The following is a 19,863-nucleotide window of genomic DNA, read 5'->3' as shown; positions in this document are numbered from 1 at the left end:
GTCATATTGCCGGTTGTATGCCCTGTCTCCCACCCACCTTTGGAGCGAGTTACCCAGCCACTTGTAGGTGGAATCTACACAGTGCAACTCGGGATTTACGCTAATTTGTTGTGAAGTGATAATGTGATTTTGCTAAAAACGTTCTAAAGCCAAGATGGCATAAATATTTCTTCACGTAAAAAACTAGTTTCGAAAGACTTTGCTGTCATCTTGAGGTCTTAAAAATTTTTTGTTATGAAATGTGTTCATTTTAAGTTGGACCTCAAGACAAATGGCCATGTGGATAAAAAAAGAGCACGTAATGACTGAATTTTCTCATTTTGAGAAGACATTTGAAGCGATCTACTTTATGTGTTAAAAACATTTTAAAGCCAAGACCACGTAAATATTTCTTTATTTAAAACAAGCGGTTTCGGCAGACTTTATTCTCATCTTCAGGTCTTAACAAATAGTTTTGTTAAGAAACATGAGACAGCTACTATCTGGTGAAGATTAAGGAATACGGAGAATCGGCAATGTCTGCTGACCGAAATTCGTGACGCTCTGATTTGGAACAGATATTCAATTATTATACGTGGTAGCAACAATCTCGTAAGGATTTCGTGCTAATTTTGTAAGTGGTTCTATTTTTTTAACCAAGGGTGGTGTCAGTGTGACGGTGATGTGTCAGTTTGCTTCGACAAGCGATTTTCTGAATCCGGTATCATCCATGCGATTTGAATCAAATGCTGATGTCGAGTAGCACGAACAAGTTGGGGAGTCGCTGACTTCATTCCCGTGCACACGACTGGTGAAGTTCCGAAAACGGCAGCGCATATTTATCGAAGAAATTTGCTGCATACCGAGTCCGAAATCGGCAATCTTAGGGGGACAACAGGTTGCGTACTGTAGCACTGGAGGTCTCTCCGACAACAATTTTCTTCACACTCTTCTTCTTCTGCGTTTTGTCCTCTCATATTAAGTTCAGAAACATTGTCGAATGCGTTAGAATTCAGTTATGAGTTACTTCCTTAGTTAGAGAATCCAAGAATGTGTTTTTTGGAGGCCTTCGGGTGATGGTACCAGGAGAAGGTTCATTCAAGTTCCAACAGTTTCTCTTAAAATGAACGTATTTGTCTCTCTATATGGGTGATAGACATACGATTTTACAGTTAAGGAACCAAGATGCTCTAACTGATCAAAAGTTCCCGGACACGTATTAGTGGACATTAACACCGGGTGTATGTCCATATCTTCCTTATGACGGCTTGAATTCTGCCTGGGGCACACCCCATAAGGTGTTTACTTGTCTCTGGAGGAATGGCAACCTATGCTTCCTCAGGAGCCGAAAATACAGAGGGTACATTCGACGCTAAGGTATCATCACATGGGTGTTACACAGAGATCAGGTCGGAAGACTGAGCAGGGCAGTGAATTTATCCACATACTGTTGTTTCACAGAAAGGTGTATTGCCATGGGATATAGTCATAGTCTGCGAACAGTTTCTCTACTGTTCACTCTACACAACGCTGTAAAATGTGTCTATATCCATCCGAATTTTGTTAAGTGCAATAAAGGGACCATATCCTAACAACTAAAATCACTTGCATACCATACCACCACCTCTTGCTTCACTGTTGATACTATATGTGACTCCTGCTGACATTTCCCAGACATTCACCAAACCCAAACTCGCCGTCGCGTTGCCTCAGGGAGATTCGTCACTCAAAAACGCTAATTTCTAGTTGTCTACTGTCCAGAGTTGTCACTCTTTGCATCCCCCCATGCCTCGCTTAACACTGACTACAGATACATGTGGCTTATGAGCAGCTGCTCAACCATTTCATCCCATTCTTTTAACACCCTAAGCACAGTCATTTTACGAGCAGAACTGCTAGCAGCAACTGGAACTCACGTGTGATTCCTTGCACTGGTTACTTCCGACTTTTTACAACTACCCTCCGTAATGCTCGACTTTGTTTAACTGTTAGTCCCTTCGTGTTACCGCTTATCTTTCATACCACCATCCATCGATTTGGGTGGCTTTAGTGGGGTTGAAAAGTTCCTAATGGGTTATTAGTCATGTGATATCCAGTGACTAGTCCATTTTCGAAGAGCTGCGCTGACCGACGCATTTTGTTGTTAGTACCTCTCTGCTGACAACACAACATTCCCCAGCACCCTTAACAGTGGATGCGCCTCTAGTGACATCTAGTGGTCAATTCAGAATTACATAGGGATGTTCCGATACTTTGTATCAGGCAGTGTATGATCAAAATTTAGTATAGTGTAAATAGCCTGTCAAATTGGAGAGTTTTCGTAATCGTCATTGGCACTCTTCTACACACTGAGGGTAATCTCAGATCGGAAAGGGTGCAGGAAGGTCTACTTATCGGCCAACCTGAATTCCCCAACTTGCCCTTCAGGTAGACAAACATGTTACCCATTAAACGGGTGCATCTGGCTAGGGCATCGTGAGGCCAGGTAGCAGCTTGTAGCTAGCAGAAGAGACGAACATACTAGCGTCGAATCTAGTGGCAAAGAAAGAAGTTACAGAAAAGTGACATTACATATCTTTGATAACGGCATCAATGATGGAGAATAGTGTGAACGTAATGTGCACTTTATGAGATTTTACCTTCAAACATTACTGGAACGTGCAGTCTACTGCTGAACGGGGTCGGAGGTGCTCGGAAAAGAACAATACAATGCCAAATATTTTAGTATGGGAGATGATCATGTTTTGTCTTGGCGCATGGAACACTATAATCATGATCCAACTTCACTGCAAGAAATATATAGCAAATCGTTAACAACTGAAATAAAAGAGAGGAAAAAGTTGAATAAGTAGGACATGCGTTTAATTACCTAAGGAGCAACATACCAGAAGATCCATTGCTCGCACAATTCGCTATCTCACAGAAAATTATAGTGAAGACTAAAATGCATCTTTGTTTCATCATATGGGAAGACAATCCTTCTGCCGTTTAGAGAAAGACGGACATGTGCGTCTTAGAATGGGTTCATCATAAAAGTTCCATATTTATGAGAAACATGCGAAGAGCACGCATAAACTTTTACAGGCGATGAATAATGTCAGCTTTGTTCCCGTACCAACAACTTACAAAAAGAAAGAAGTGTTCATCTACGACAAAATTCTGGAATTGGCAATTACTGAAACGGACAGACTGTGCTTTCTGAAGTGTGTTTCTCATAACCGTTAGATGCTATTCTTAGCTTCAAAAACACTTTCAAATGAAACTTGTTACTAAATAATTCCTTTTATATAATGATCTTTTTCGCCCTCTATCTGTCAGTTACTGTATTTTAGTTAATAATTTACTTTTATAAATTTTTTAAAAGAAATGTAATGGGGCTCTTTGGCTTAACATTGCAAAGCCCTTAGTATGTAGCTTATTGAATTGTTGCGTGAAGTGTCCAGGCGATAATCACATGTCTGTTGCTAGTTGAGAAGGTCTGGTGTTGGTGATAAGGAAAGTTTTGGACCGCTTGCGGAGTTCCTGTGTTGATCATATAGAGGTAGCAGAGCTCGTGTGAAATGAACGCTAACATATTCTGAAGGGAGGAAAGGACGAAAGGCTACGTATTGCCAGACACAGGTGTGATCTTCATTACAATGGCGACCCCCCGTTGGACTACTTTGTTAGTGACTTGTACAAATGGACAAAATGAAATTGGCTCGGAAAATAGTTGGGTTGATTATCTTAATAGAAAATACACTGACAGTAAAAAGGAGCACCACCAAAAAATAATTAATATAGAGGAGTGAAATTTTGGGAACACATTTGTCTAGGTAACGATCACAGGTTAATGTAAGCCAACGTGTGTAGTGCAAGACCACACCATAACACCACCGCCTCCGAATTTTACTGTGACAACAGCAAAATTCGGAGGCGGTGGTGTTATGGTGTGGTCTTGCTTTTCATGGAGGGGGCTTGCACCCCTTGTTGTTTTGCGTGGCACTATCACAGAACAGGCCTAGATTGAAGTTTTAAGCACCTTATTGCTTCCCACTATTGAAGAGCGATTCGGGGATGATGATTGCATCTTTCAACACGGTCGAGCATCTGTTCATGATGCACGGCCTGTGGCGGTGGTTACATGACGATAACATCCCTGTAATGGAATGGTCTGCACAGCATCCTGCCCTAAATGCTATAGAACACCTTTGGGTTGTTTTGGAAGGCCGACTTCATGCCAGGCCTCGCCGACGAACATCGATACCTCTCCTCAGTGCAGCGCTCCGTGAAGAATGGGCTGTCATTCCTCAAGAAACCTTCCAGCACTTGATTGAGCGTATGCCTGTCATGACGGCTAATGATGGGTCAACACCATATGTTGTTGTTGTGGTCTTCAGTCCTGAGACTGGTTTGATGCAGCTCACCATGCTACCCTATCCTGTTCAAGCTTCTTCATCTCCCAGTACTTATTGCAACCTACATCCTTCTGACTCTGTTTAGTGTATTCATCTCTTAGTCTCCCTCTACGATTTTTACCCTCCAACGCTAAATTGGTGATCCCTTGATGCCTCAGAACATGTCCTACCAACTGATCCCTTCTTCTTGTCAAGTTGTGCCACAAACTCCTCTTCTTCCTAATTCTATTCAATACTTCCTCGTTAGTTATGTGATTTACCCATCTAATCTTCAGCATTCTTCTGTAGCAACACATTTCGAAAGCTTCTATTCTCTTCTTGTCCGAACTATTTATCGTCCATGTGCATGGCTACACTCTATACAAATACTTTCAGAAATGTCTTCCTGACACTTAAATCTGTACTCGTTGTTAACACATTTCTCTTCTTCAGAAACGCTTTCCTTGCTATTGCCAGTCTACATTTTATATCCTCTCTACTTCGACCATCATCAGTTATTTTGCTCCCCAAATAGCTAAACTCGTTTATTACTTTAAGTGTTTCATTTCCTAATCTAATTCCCTCAGCATCACCCGACTTAATTCGACTACATTCCATTATCCTCGTTTTGCTTTTGTTGATGTTCGTCTTATATCCTCCTTTCAAGACACTGCCCATTCCGTTCAACTGCTCTTCCAGGTCCTTTGCTGTCTCTGACAGAATTACAATGTCATCGGCGAACCTCAAAGTTTTTATTTCTTCTCCACGGATGTTAATAGCTACTCCGAATTTTTCTTTTGTTTCCTCTACTGCTTGCTCAATATAAAGTTTAAATAACATCGGGGAGAGGCTACAACCCTGTCTCACTCCCTTCCCAACCACTGCTTCCCTTTCATGCCCCTCGACTCTTATAACTGCCGTCTGGTTTCTGTACAAATTGTAAATAGCCTTTCGCTCCCTGTATTTTACCCCTGCCACCTTTAGAATTTGAAAATGAATATTCCAGTCAACATTGTCAAAAGCTTTCTCTAAGTCTACAAATGCTAGAAACGTAGGTTTGTCTTTCCTTAATCTTTCTTCTAAGATAAGTCGTAGGGTCAGTATTACTTCACGTCTTCCAACAGTTCAACGAATACAAACTGATTCTCCCCGAGGTCGGATTCTACCAGTTTTTCTATTTGTCTGTAAAGAATTCGCGTTAGTATTTTGCAGCTGTGACTTATTAAACTGATAGTTCGGTAATTTTCACATCATTCAACACCTGCTTTCTTTGGGAATGGAATTATTGTATTCTTCTTGTAGTCTGAGGGAATTTCACCTGTCTCATACATACAACACCATACAGAATTCGGTAATTCTGCAACACCATATAGAATTCCAGAATTACCGATCTAGGGCGCCACGAACTTGTCATTTTCAGCCAGATCTTCGATACTTTTAATCACAAAGTGTATGCGCGAGAGCCAAACGCCGAACGATATGGTCCACCCTCTCTACAGTGCCACTTGGCCCGGTCTTCTTGCTACCGTTCATTCTTGTGGCCATCTGTGCCATCGGTCATGTACCGTGGCTACACTCCTGCGAAGTCTCTCTGAAGGGACATCCAGCTTCTCGTAGACCTATTACACAAACCCAACGAGTTTCAACCGTGTATTTACTTTCAAATGTCTTCTCTTAAAGAATTTACTTTAAGTACTAGCGATTTATCAAGAACATTAACACATTTAATCACACTATGTGAGCGTGGAAATAGCTGCCAGTGGGCAACTGATGAAAACAAATTTCTTTCAACAAATGTAAATTTATTCCTAAAACCTGTTTTTACAACAACCTCTGAAAGACTACACTGGTGCAAATCTGCAACACACCAGACTACTTTAAACTAAAAATTTTAACAACTCACACAAGCACGTAAACTATGTACCCCGTAGGAGGGATGAAAATGGTACAAAACACTCACATTAAAAAAAAATTACTTGCCATAGGAAGTGCAACTTGTTTTTAAAAGAAACTCTTACGGTGGGAGGGTGGTAAATGACCATTTAAATAAAAACCCATGAAATGAAGTATTACTTAAAGTGTACAAACATGCTCTACAGTAGACATATACCGTCTCTCAAGATGATAGGCAAGATAAAAACATATTTCAGGAATTCGGCCTTTACACCCTTAAGTAATAAATTCGTTAACACCGAATCCGACAAATATGACAGAAGCAGCTATTGACGTACGGCAAACCGACTGACAGACAGACAGACACTAACTGCCTAACAAATGCGTACGAGAGACAGGCGAGCAAGCTGGGGACGAGAGAGTTACCAAGAAAAATTTATCAAGTAAATTAAACAACATATGACGAATCACCTAATTTCTAATAATCTACGATGCCTGGCGAAGATCTGTCACAGCACCCCCAAAACGCTCTCCCGAACCGTCCGCTGCCAGCCGCTTCAACGGACGCAGGAAGGTGCGCCGTGTCACGGCGTCGCAGCTCGCACCGGCCCGACCTATGTCGTGGCTTGGCTCCTGTTGCCCTCGTGTCGGCCTCGAAGCCACTACCTCTCGCTATACGGCGCGGCCCACTGGACTCACGTGGCGACCTCACATGCAGCGACACTCAAGATGGACAAGTCATCTTGTGTCCCAGTGCGCGATCGACCAACCGATCGATCCAACCGCCAATGACCATTGCCTGAACAAACTCGAGCAGACTGGCGGCCTAACACATACTAGCACTCTGGACGACAGACAGACACTGACGCGTCTGAGCAACTCATGACGAGAGACTGACCCACACTCACACCGACTGACCAAACGCCCAGAGACTAACTGCCGAGCTCATAGAGCCCCTTAAATGCACGTGAACAGGTAACCTTTCCCCTTTGCCACCAGAGGGAGACACCAAAGCTGCGATTGCCACAGCGGCGCCACCGGCAGAAACGGAGGGCGACTGCTTCACACTACGCGCTGCTCAAAACAGCAATTTTTACCACGGATCAGAGGTGTTGTTAACGGTGTCGTTGTCGCCTTAGAGGCTTTCTTGAGTAACATCAGCTCACCATGTCCTATCTCGAAGGCAACTAACGGTTACAACCGACACAGCGTATATTTAAAGCAGAGTTGATATGGATCCCTATAGTGGCACTTGTAGAGCCACTGCTATGCGAACGGCGCGAAATATGAACGGAAACGATCTTTAGCATGTAGAAATAAGCGCGCCAACTTTAAATTACGTCGCAAAACTCCCTCTTGGTATTGAGATTTTTCTTCCGTCGCTGTATTTTCCGGGCCAGTTTACGCTTTTCTACTTGTGGGCGGACGGAGGTTGAGGCACGTGCGTTGCGCAGGCGGCCGGAGTGCTACTGCCCCTGCTGGCGGTCGCTGTGGGCGCCGGGAACTTCGAGTCCTTCGGCGACTTTGGCGGCGAGCGCGGCATGACGCTCATCCCGGACGTCGGCGCGCAGTTCGACTCGTCGGGCGCCTTCCGAGGGCGACAGCAGGCAGGTATGTCACGTCCACAGAGTAAGAAATCTTTGGAATAACACACTGTTCAGTGCTGAGACTGAAACTGTAAGATTTCATATTTATATATTACTGACTCTACCGGCACACGCTTTACTGCCTGTCAGTTTGCTTAGACGGAAAAAAAGAGAAGAGAAAGCACAAGCTTATAGCATGTATGGTAATTGTATATACGTCCTAATCTTCTTCTCCTCCCTGCCTCTGTCCATCTCCCCTCCTCCTTCCTTTGTCCATCTCCTCCTCCTTCTTTGTCCACCACCTTCTCCTTCTCTCTCTTTCCATCCTCTCTCCCCCCCTCGCTACTTCAATCTGCCCTACTCTGTCCCCCCTCCCTCAGTCCAGCACGTCCTCCTCAGTTTCTCTGTTCATCTTGTCCTCCTCCTGCAAGCATGTAATTTATATGTGCCTAAACGTCGATTGCAGTAACGTGTAAAGGTACATTTTGAGATTATATATATATATATATATATATATATATATATATATATATATATATATATATATATGTGTGTGTGTGTGTGTGTGTGAATTAGGTACCTTAAAAAAAAAAAACGCGTGATATAATTCAACGTTGTGTCGAAATTTTAAAGCAGTAAGTCAAGAACTTTCGGATATTAACGATTTTGAACGAATCAACGATTTTATTTTTATGACGTTTTGTTTTTTATTACATGTCATTCAACTAGCTATATAAAAAACATATGAGAAATCGAATGTAACGTTACTTCAAAATTTCAAATCAATTCGTGAAGAGCTTGCAGAAATTTGAGATATTGAAGAAACGAAAATCTATGTTTCTACTCGCTGAATTCCGAAAGTTTTTGACCGAATGCTTTGAAATTTTTACACAACGTGCACTGTAATACGCGTGTGTTTTCAAGTACCTTTTTTAAATATATTTAACATATAGATTTTTAAATAAATATAATTGTCAAAAACTTATTTACATATATATATATATATATTTATATATCCATCGGAAATACACCGTAATACTTGCAAGAGGAAAGCAGCTTCAACAAGTAAGCACCGGAAGATTGATCTAAAGAGGGGCTTAACTTGTTGCAGCTAATAAGACATGGGTTACCGGAGAATTAGCTGACAGGCGCTAGACAAAAGTGACAGAACGCTTCGAGAAATGCATGGTTGACCATAAATGCAGATGCTAACGAAGTGTGCAGGTTGCGCTGTTGTATCTGACCACAAACGGCACCTTTGCCTTGTCTCCAAGTGTTGCAAGTGTCTGTCGAGGTCAGAATACTGCTCTGTGTAGTTGCCAGTGAGTTATTACGAAGCAAAGCGAATTCGAATGTAGGCAAATTGTTCGTGCTCGTATGGTGTCTGCTTGAGTAACCAAGGTAGTCTAAGTATCTGGTGTCTCCAGAGGCACCATATCGAAGATTTATGCCACATACAGGGAAGGCAGAGGATCGTCATAATCTAAGTCACAATGCGCACGAAAATGTGCGTAGAGTGTTCGCGACAGACGGTCACTGAACAGTGTTCTGATGAAAAATAAAGGAACGGTAGCTGCAAAAGACACTGCAGAGTTGAATGTTGCACTTGCAGCCCTGTTCACAGAGCTCGCTTCGCGCTCAACTGATTTTGTGTGCACAAGGATGATTGTAGCATCTCCCGGGCCACCAGTCACCATGTTAGGGAGCCTTTATGGTCTACTCTTGAGAGAAATGTGCGTGGCCGCTACCCACGTCCATCAACGTTAACCGTTTATCTAACTATAGTGCAGGGGAATAGTGTAAGGTACCTTTGAACAGCATGCATATGTATCCATTCCGAGACGACTGGAAGCTGTTTCCGGTGCCAACGGGTTTTCTACACCGCATTAGGCATGCTAATGTGCCGTGATTTTGGTGTTTCCATATTTCGCTCCATTCTCTCTATGTATCAAGTATTACATTAAATAGATAGCGTGGGAATGTGCTGCCTATCAATCCGTCGAATATATCAGCACTGCGACCAGCTTCCTCCTATCGATAAGGTTTATGTATGAGTGTCTGTGTCATTAATTCCAAACTGTAGGTATCTCCAAATCATTGTGCTTGTTTTCAAGTAGTCACAATACGAAGCTGGAGTACTAGGACCGATGTCATGGACAATGAGTGTGTACAGTTAGTGACTTCCTTTTCATAAAAAGAATGAATATTAAATATCCTGCAAGTAAAACCTGAATTGTATCGTCCTTAGAAATCCGTCAACGAGTGATAAAACGCTAATTGGCTGGACATATACACTACTGGGTATTAAAATTGCTACACCAAGAAGAAATGCAGATGATAAACGAGTATTCATTGGACAAATATATTATACTAGAACTGACATGTGATTACATTTTCACGAAATTTGGGTGCATAGATCCTGACGAATCAGTGCCCAGAATAACCACCTCTGGCCGTAATAACGGCCTTGATACGCCTGGGCATTTCAGTCAAACAGAGCTTGGATGGCGTGTACACGTACAGCTGCCCATGCAGCTTCAAGACGATACCACAGTTCGTCAAGAGTAGTGACCGGCGTATTGTGAGGAGCCAGTTGCTCGGCCGCCATTGACCAGACGTTTCCAATGGGTGAGAGATCTGGAGAATGTGCTGGCCAGGGCAGCAGTGGAGCATTTTCTGTCTCCAGAAAGGCCCGTACAAGACCTGCAACATGCGGTCGTGCATTATCCTGCTGAAATGTAGGGTTTCGCAGGAATCGAATGAAGGGTAGAGCCACGGGTTGTAATACATCTGAAATGTAACGTCCACTGTCCAAAGTGCCGTCAGATGCGAACTAGAGGTGACCGAGATGTGTAACCAGTGGCACACCATACCATCACGCCGGGTGATACGTCAGTATGGCGATGACGGATACACGCTTCCAATGTGCATTCACCGCGATGTCGCCAAACACGGATGCGACCATCATGATGCTGTAAACAGAACCTGGATTCATCCGTAAAAATGACGTTTTGCCATTCGTGCACCCAGGTTTGTCGTTGAGTACACCATCGCATGCGTCCCTGTCTGTGATGCAGCGTCAAGGGTAACTGCAGCCATGATCTTCGAGCTGATAGTCGATGCTGCAAACGTCGTCGAACTGTTCGTACAGATGGTTGTTGTCTTGCAAACGTCCCCATCTGTTGACTCTTGGATCGAGACGTGGCTGCACGATCCGTTACAGCCATGCGGATAAGATGCCTGTCATCTCAACTGCTAGTGATACGAGGCCGTTGCATTTCGTATTGCCCTCGTGAACCCACCGATTCCATATTCTGCTAACAGACATTGGATCTCGACCAACGCGAGCAGCAATGTCGCGATACGATAAACCGCAATCGCGATAGGCTACAATCCGAACTTTATCAAAGTCGGAAACGTTATGGTACGCATTTCCCCTCCTTATACGAGGCATCACAACAACGTTTCACCATGCAACGCCGGTCAACTACTGTCTGTGTATGAGAAATCGATTGGAAACTTTCCTCATTTCAGCACGCTGTAGGTGTCGCCAAGGGCGCCAACCTTGTGAGAATGCTGTGAAAGGCGAATCATTTGCATATCACAGCATCTTCTTCCTGTCGGTTAAATTTCGCATCTGTAGCACGTCATCTTCGTGGTGTAGCAATTTTAATGGTCAGTAGTGTAGTTCCAGATTAAATATTTTTTCTGTGCTCTTTGTCATAGGATGAAGCCACTCAGAGATTCTCCCGCTGCATAATTTATTAAAACATAGGTCATGAGCAGTAAAAAGTAAATAAATAAAAAATAAACAAAAATAGCAGTGGCTATCCCTTTTTTTCATAGAATGAAGCCTTTCACGACAGTATATCATTGCTGCTGACAAAACTTTCTTGGTGTGTGGCCATGGTCCATGGAACTTCTCCGTTCCTAACGTTTCGTCGAGAGCAGAGCTGGACATGGTCACGTGTGATTCTGGATCCGCTGAGTCTTGCCAACCGACGGGTCGGACGTCAGAGATCTACGTAGACTTGGTAGAGATTTGCACATGATGGATAGAGATAATCCTTCCCAGAGAAAACTTGTTGCCTGCCAAAAAGTTTGTTATAGATTCTGTATAGCTACTGTCGATATATCACTAAATTTAATGGATCTTTCTGTTAAAATTATAACCATTTTAGTAAATTCCGATGGATTTTCTATACTTCCGTCGATAGCAATTCGTCACTGCAGATAAAATCTTTGTTTCAGGAAGTGTACTTCATGATTTCCTGACTCAAAAAATATTCTCCTATTGTGGATTTTTTTATTTTCTCCAGCTAGCGAAGACTTTTATATTCCTTCAGCTGTATATTCGCGGCTCTTTTGTAGCTCTATTGAAGGCCTATCCCTCGCCACACTTACTCATAATTTCATACACCCTGCGCTTCGACAGATGTGGACACTTAACCTTTATATACCGAAGCATTTGACATGTTTTCTTTGTTAGTGTAAAATCCGGTCTCGAGCTATGTTTCTGTAAAATTTTCCCCATCTAGCCAGCTAATTTTTTAATGAAACGGGCAGAAACCATGATTTTCCATAAGTCTTTAAACCTTATCCGTTTCGCTGCGGTTATTTGTTTGTAGACCGCTAATCGTTTCTTTTCATTAATAGCCATATATCTCGAAAGCCTACTCAGATATTTTAACTCAGCGTCCAGGTGTTTCGTCTTGCCTGTTCTTTTGGCTGTTTCGAAGACTCTTAACGACACTCTTATTTTGCCGCAGATGATGGCTGATGTTCTTATATAAATATTTGTCCGTATGTGTGACTTTCCAAAAAACTTCATTTTCCAACCTTCCAGTATCCCAAGAGAATATTCCATTTCATTTTCTATTTCCGGGATAAACTGTTTTTACTTTTCACTTTATGTTATTTAGGTAACAAAAAACTCTTGTAAAGTTCTTTTACCATGTTATGGGACCACAAATACATTATCCACATACCAATCCTATCGAGGTGATTTCTTATTTGCTTCTTCTGTAGCTGATAGTTCGAATTTTTCCATGTAAAATTAGCGATCAAAAAAATGGCTCTGAGCACTATGGGACTCAACTGCTGTGGTCATCAGTCCTCTAGAACTTACAACTACTTAAACCTAACTAACCTAAGGACATCACTCACATCCATGCCCGAGGCAGGATTCGAACCTGCGACCGTAGCAGTCGCACGGTTCCGGACTGCGCGCCTAGAACCGTGAGACAACCGCGGCCGACAATTAGCGATCGTAGGACCTAATGCGTTGCCACTGGGACACCATCAATTTAAAATGTATCGTATCATTGGAACTGCTTAAAAGTAAAGCAATGTCTAAAAAGAACAGTCAAATCCCCGGAAGAGACACCTGCTATAAAATCGTTAACTGGAATTATAGTGTTTAAAGACTGGTTGTCGAAACATACAAAAATATCTTCAGGACCCAAAGTCAGCTCTTCAAACTTTTCAATGAAACTAGGTGAGTCTCTTGGCCATGAGTCTGTTTCCTCAATATATGGTTATAAACAAGTCCCTAGAATTCTCCCTATTTGATATGCGGAAGGATTGATAGCACCAATAATGGGCGTCGGTGGAAGACCAGGCCAAAATATCTGGGAGAAATAGCGTCAGCCATCAATATGGGTTTCTCACCTATTTCTTGAAATGAAGCAGATTACTTTCTCAGAAAATTATTTTTCTTCATTATGCCAGCTGTAGGACTTTTTTTCACTTGCTTCTACTGTCCTGGCATTAAAAGACCAACATAGTGTTCCGATAAAAAAAAAATTACTGCTGGAAACAAGCAATAGTCTTACAACCAAGTAACAGTAGCGCAAAAGACAAGATTTAAACACAACGATGGAAGAACTTAGTTTCTCTCCATTTTATTAAAAATGTAACTTATCATCTAGGGAATATTTTACAGAAACATGACATTAGACTGATCTGTCAAACGTTCTTATCTTTACGCCCTCGTGTGTCGGCATGTAAGATACATGAAATTCCATGTTGATGATTTATGGTGGAGGGTTCTAAACAGCTAGATCATTAGCGCATGAAATTCCATACGCAATTGGTATTACAACTACTTAGAGAAGTTTAAATAGACAGCTGAAGGAACGAAAGGTCTTTGTCAACTAGGCAAAATAGGAAAACCAACTGTAGCAGATCATTTCTTGAGTCAGGAAATCATGAAGTTAGCTTTCAGCATTCAAAATAATATATACATTCACAAAGTACTATCCATGTCCATATGGAGAAGCCGAGAGATATGTAAACTTGAGTGTAATTTTACCAAAAAAGGAAGAATCCTTGAAACTTTGTGATATATCCATAGTGACTTTTCAAACGAAAAGTAGTTCATTTTTATTTCTGGGAAGGATTATGTTTACCGATCATTTGCAAAGTTCCACCACACTCCGTATTTCACAATATTTATATTGCTTTACGACGTCCGACCTGTCAGTCGGCAAGACGTCTGACAATGTTGAGCTCAGTTCTGAACGAAACGTTAGGATCGTGAAAGTTTCGAGGACACGACCATACAACCCGGAAGATTTAGCAATAGGAATCAAAAAAGTTGGACCTATGCTGCGATGGTTCTCGGTATGAAGCCAGTTCTCCTCGCATTAATTTCTTTAGAGCGTTAAGCAAAGTTCATTCGATATACTAAATGCAAATTTGTATAAAGCTTATGAGGCCTATGTGCATAATCCTCAGCGCCTATGTTATAAAATCATAAAACTTAGAGTGCCTATCAGTAACCCTAAACCACACTATAGTCACATGATGTTTGGAGTCATTTTTGTGCTCGCGATAAGAATCCTGTTATGTACATCTGAATGGTCTCTCCAAAGGTATTCTTAATATATATTCTTTGTGCATCCGATACTAATTCTGCAGAAACTCAATGCACGACAAATGGCATCTGCATCTTCATCCTGTCATATTGATTTCTTGATCGTCATATTTACGTAGTTTCTGTACTTTAATGTCGTGTTCCTTTCAACTTCTATACCACGCGCCTAATTTCCTGTAATGATATCGTGTAGTTTGTGTAAACTTAAACATTAATTTTAAAAGTCATTCCATGATGAACTCAAAATTTTACGTTACTGATTACTCCAATTAGTTCTGAATTTTTTTGAACCATCAACAATAAAATATAAAATAACCCCTAAAGCAGGATGGGCTTTTAGAGAACTTCTTTCTTTGCAGCTGAAGTCTTAAAATATTGGAGTGGGGTGTCGTAGCGGTCCCTTATTATTAGAGGGACCGCAGAACCGACGCGCTAGGTGGGTCGCCGAGCCCTTTTCAGGAGATCGGAGAGAAACATTGCCAGCGGACAGAAACAATATCAGACTTCCCAAACAAACATGGAACTACTTCGCCAGAAAACATGCGACGGTGTTCCACCAATAGGAAATCATATGACTCATGTAGCACTCCACCGACCTGGCTTTATAAGCACACCTAGGCCGTTGGACCGGCAATTTTTACCAACCGCTAGGAAAAGCCCCGGCCAGTACTTACGCCGGCCCTAGCATTGAATTCACGCGCCGTAGCATTCCAGCAGCACATTCTATTTCGTATTTTGTACAGTAGATTTTGGTCAGTATTTCTTCCTTTGTCTTGTTTCCTTATATGGTTTGCCACCACATGATTTGTGGGGTTTTTCTGTTTGTTCTTGCGTTTTACACTTAGTGTATGCCAAGAAGGCGTTTTCTTTGATTATAATAAAGTGTAATCAAACTGACTGTTAGTTCTTTCCTGCCGACCGCAGTACACTACAGGGGAGAAAGGTCTAAAGAATTTTCTTAACTATATGTGCATACTTATAAATATAAGTACCCTACAATTAGAACCAAAGAAAGGGAGAACCGTGGTAGCAATTGACTTATTGCCTCGAGTTGTCACAGAGCTTGACCAAACTGCAGCCTTGCAAGATGTGTCGGCTTCCACAGTGCTATTGCTGCGCGTGCGCCACACAGTTTCAGGTGTGGATGACCTGGGTGCCTCAGTGTTCCCGCCCCCTGCAGCCGCAGCCCCTGTGCGACGACCAGTCGTCCAAGCGCCAGCTCCCAGACCGCTGCCTGTCGCCTACGCCGCTGCTCCGGTAGCAGTACAGTACTATCCTGTCCCTCAGGCTGTGGTAAGTCACTGCAATAACTTGGTCAACCGTACAGAATGTGCAGCAATATATATATATATATATATATATATATATATATATATATATATATACTCCTGGAAATGGAAAAAAGAACACATTGACACCGGTGTGTCAGACCCACCATACTTGCTCCGGACACTACGAGAGGGCTGTACAAGCAATGATCACACGCACGGCACAGCGGACACACCAGGAACCGCGGTGTTGGCCGTCGAATGGCGCTAGCTGTGCAGCATTTGTGCACCGCCGCCGTCAGTGTCAGCCAGTTTGCCGTGCCATACGGAGCTCCATCGCAGTCTTTAACACTGGTAGCATGCCGCGACAGCGTGGACGTGAACCGTATGTGCAGTTGACGGACTTTGAGCGAGGGCGTATAGTGGGCATGCTCAACACGTGGGGCGTAAGGTCTCCACAGTACATCGATGTTGTCGCCAGTGGTCGGCGGAAGGTGCACGTGCCCGTCGACCTGGGACCGGACCGCAGCGACGCACGGATGCACGCCAAGACCGTAGGATCCTACGCAGTGCCGTAGGGGACCGCACCGCCACTTCCCAGCAAATTAGGGACACTGTTGCTCCTGGGGTATCGGCGAGGACCATTCGCAAGCGTCTCCATGAAGCTGGGCTACGGTCCCGCACACCGTTAGGCCGTCTCCCGCTCACGCCCCAACATCGTGCAGCCCGCCTCCAGTGGTGTCGCGACAGGCGTGAATGGAGGGACGAATGGAGACGAGTCGTCTTCAGCGATGAGAGTCGCTTCTGCCTTGGTGCCAATGATGGTCGTATGCGTGTTTGGCACCGTGCAGGTGAGCGCCACAATCAGGACTGCATACGACCGAGGCACACAGGGCCAACACCCGGCATCATGGTGTGGGGAGCGATCTCCTACACTGGCCGTACACCTCTGGTGATCGTTGAGGGGACACTGAATAGTGCACGGTACATCAAAACCGTCATCGAACCCATCGTTCTACCATTCCTAGACCGGCAAGGGAACTTGCTATTCCAACAGGACAATGCACGTCCGCATGTATCCCGTGCCACCCAACGTGCTCTAGAAGGTGTAAGTCAACTACCCTGGCCAGCAAGATCTCCGGATCTGTCCCCCATTGAGCATGTTTGGGACTGGATGAAGCGTCGTCTCACGCGGTCTGCACGTCCAGCACGAACGCTGGTCCAACTGAGGCGCCAGGTGGAAATGGCATGGCAAGCCGTTCCACAGGACTACATCCAGCATCTCTACGATCGTCTCCATGGGAAAATAGCAGCCTGCATTGCTGCGAAAGGTGGATATACACTGTACTAGTGCCGACATTGTGTATGCTCTGTTGCCTGTGTCTATGTGCCTGTGGTTCTGTCAGTGTGATCATGTGATGTATCTGACCCCAGGAATGTGTCAATAAAGTTTCCGCTTCCTGGGACAATGAATTCACGGTGTTCTTATTTCAACTTCCAGGAATATATATATATATATATATATATATATATATATATATATATATATATATATACTATGGATGGCCTGCTAGAGGGCGTTGCCATAAGCGAAACGAATATCAACTGCGTTTTTTTTAATAGGAACCCCCATTTTTTATTACATATTCGAGTAGTAAGTAAAGAAATATAATGTTTTAGTTGGACCACATTTTTCGCTTTCTGATAGATGGCGCTGTAATAGTCACAAACATATGGCTCACAATTTTAGACGAACAGATGGTAACAAGTAGATATTTTAAATTAAAATACAGAACATAGGTACGTTCGAACATATTATTGTTCCAATGTGATACATGTACCTTTGTGAACTTATCATTTCTGAGAACGCATGTTGTTAGAGCGTGATTACCTTTAAATGTCCATCAACCTGAATGCATTTGGCAATACGTACAACGACATTCCTCTCAATAGCGAGTAGTTCGCCATCCGTAATGTTCGCACATGCATTGACGATGCGCTGGCGCATGTTGTCAGGCGTTGTCGGTGGATCACTATAGCGAATATCCTTCAACATTTCCCACAGAAAGAAATCCGGGGACGTCAGATCCGGTGAACGTGCGGGCCATGGTGTATGGTGCTTCGACGACCAATCCACCTGTCATCAAATATGCTATTCAATACCGCTTCAACCGCACGCGAGCTATGTGCCGGACATCCATCACGTTGGAAGTGCATCACCATTCTGTCATGCAGTGAAACATCTTGTAGTAACATCGGTAGAACATTACGTAGGAAATTAGCATACATTGCATCTTTTAGACTGCCATCGATAAAATGGGGGCCAATTATCCTTCCTCCCATAATGCCGCTCCATACAATAACCCGCCAAGGTCGCTGATGTTCCACTTGGCGCAGCCATCGTGGATTTTCTGTTGCCCGGTTTATGTTACCGCTGTTGGTGAATGACGCTTCGTCGCCAAATAGAACGCGTGCAAAAAAATCTCTCACCGTCCCATAATTTCTCTTGTGCCCAGTGGCAAAACTGCACACGACGTTCAAAGCCGTCGGCATGCAATTACTGTTGCATAGAAATATGGTACGGGTGCAATCGATGTTGCTGTAGCATTCTCAACACCGAAGTTTTTGACATTCCCGATCCTCGTGCAATTTGTCTGCTACTGATGTGCGGATTAGCCATGAAAGCAACTAAAATAGTTACTTGGGAATCATCATTTGTTGCAGGTTGTGGTTGACGTTTCACATGTGGCTGAACACTTCCTGTTTCCTTGAATAACGTAACTATCCGGCGAACGGTCCGGACACTTTGGTGATGTCCAGGATACCGAGCAGCATGCGTAGCACACGCCCGTTGGGCATTTTGATCACAATAGTCATACATCAACACGATATCGACCTTTTCCGCAATTGGTAAACGGTCCATTTTAACTACACGAATAAGTAATAAAAAATGGGGGTTCCTATTTTTAAAAACGCACTTCATATCCGTTTGACCTATGGCAGCGCCATCTAGCGGGTCAACCATAGCGCCATCTGGTTTCCCCCTTCAAGCTAGACGAGTTTAGTTCTTTGTAGTTTTTTCGTTTGATGGTTATTTCGTGAGATATTTGGCCAGGTCACTATCAATGGACCACCCTGTATATATAATCTCAACCAGAATATTATGACCACATACCTAATAGCCGGTATGTGAACCTTTGGCTCAGGTAACAGTGGCGTGGAAACAGTGAGGCCTTGGTAGGTCGCTAAATGGAATTGGCAGCACATCTGCATACACAAGACACCTAATTTCTGTACATTTCCGGGATTTGAGCGAATATCACTGACGTCACTTTCAGTCACATATCAGATCTGTTTCATCGGGTTCAGATCTGGCGACTTGGGGGGTGAGAACATCAACTGGAATTCTCCACTATGTTACTCGATCACACTCATGGCATTGTGACATGCCGCATTATCTTATTGAAAAATGCCACTGCCATCGGGAAACGTGACCGTCATAAAAGGGTGTACGTGTCTGCATCCAACCTGCGACACACGTTGGCCATTCCGGTGCCTTGCACGAACACCATTTGGCCCACGGATTTTCACGTGAATATTCCCCAGAGCATAATGGAGCTGACACCGTACCGCATAACAGGTGTCAAAGAACTGTTCTCCAGGTAGATAACAGATTCGCGACCACCCATCGGCATAATGAAAAAGATATCGGGATTCATACATTTAAGTCCGCCACTGAGCCAAAGTCCAGTGCCGATGGTCACGTGCCCATTTCGTCATAGTTGCCGATGTCGTGATGTTAACATCGGCATATGCCTCGGTTGTTGGCTGTGGAGGCCCATTGTTAGGAGTGTTGCTTGCGCTGTGTACAGACTTACTTGTAC

General features: G+C 43.4%; 1 protein-coding gene across 1 annotated transcript in view; it reads left to right on the top strand.

The window, feature by feature from the left end:
* LOC126284625 (translation initiation factor IF-2-like) overlaps positions 1-19,863 on the top strand; it is a 50,446-nt gene that overhangs the window by 17,679 nt on the left and 12,904 nt on the right. The window contains exons 2-3 of the mRNA XM_049983694.1: positions 7,703-7,859; positions 15,844-16,004. Coding sequence (XP_049839651.1) covers positions 7,703-7,859; positions 15,844-16,004 — 318 coding nt within the window. The remainder of the gene's footprint in view (positions 1-7,702; positions 7,860-15,843; positions 16,005-19,863) is intronic.

The sequence above is a fragment of the Schistocerca gregaria genome, chromosome 8 (assembly GCF_023897955.1).
Source record: "Schistocerca gregaria isolate iqSchGreg1 chromosome 8, iqSchGreg1.2, whole genome shotgun sequence".
NCBI classification, from domain to species: Eukaryota; Metazoa; Arthropoda; class Insecta; order Orthoptera; family Acrididae; genus Schistocerca; species Schistocerca gregaria.
The sequence above is the reverse complement of the archived record's forward strand: the minus strand, read 5'-3'. Positions and strand labels throughout refer to the sequence as shown.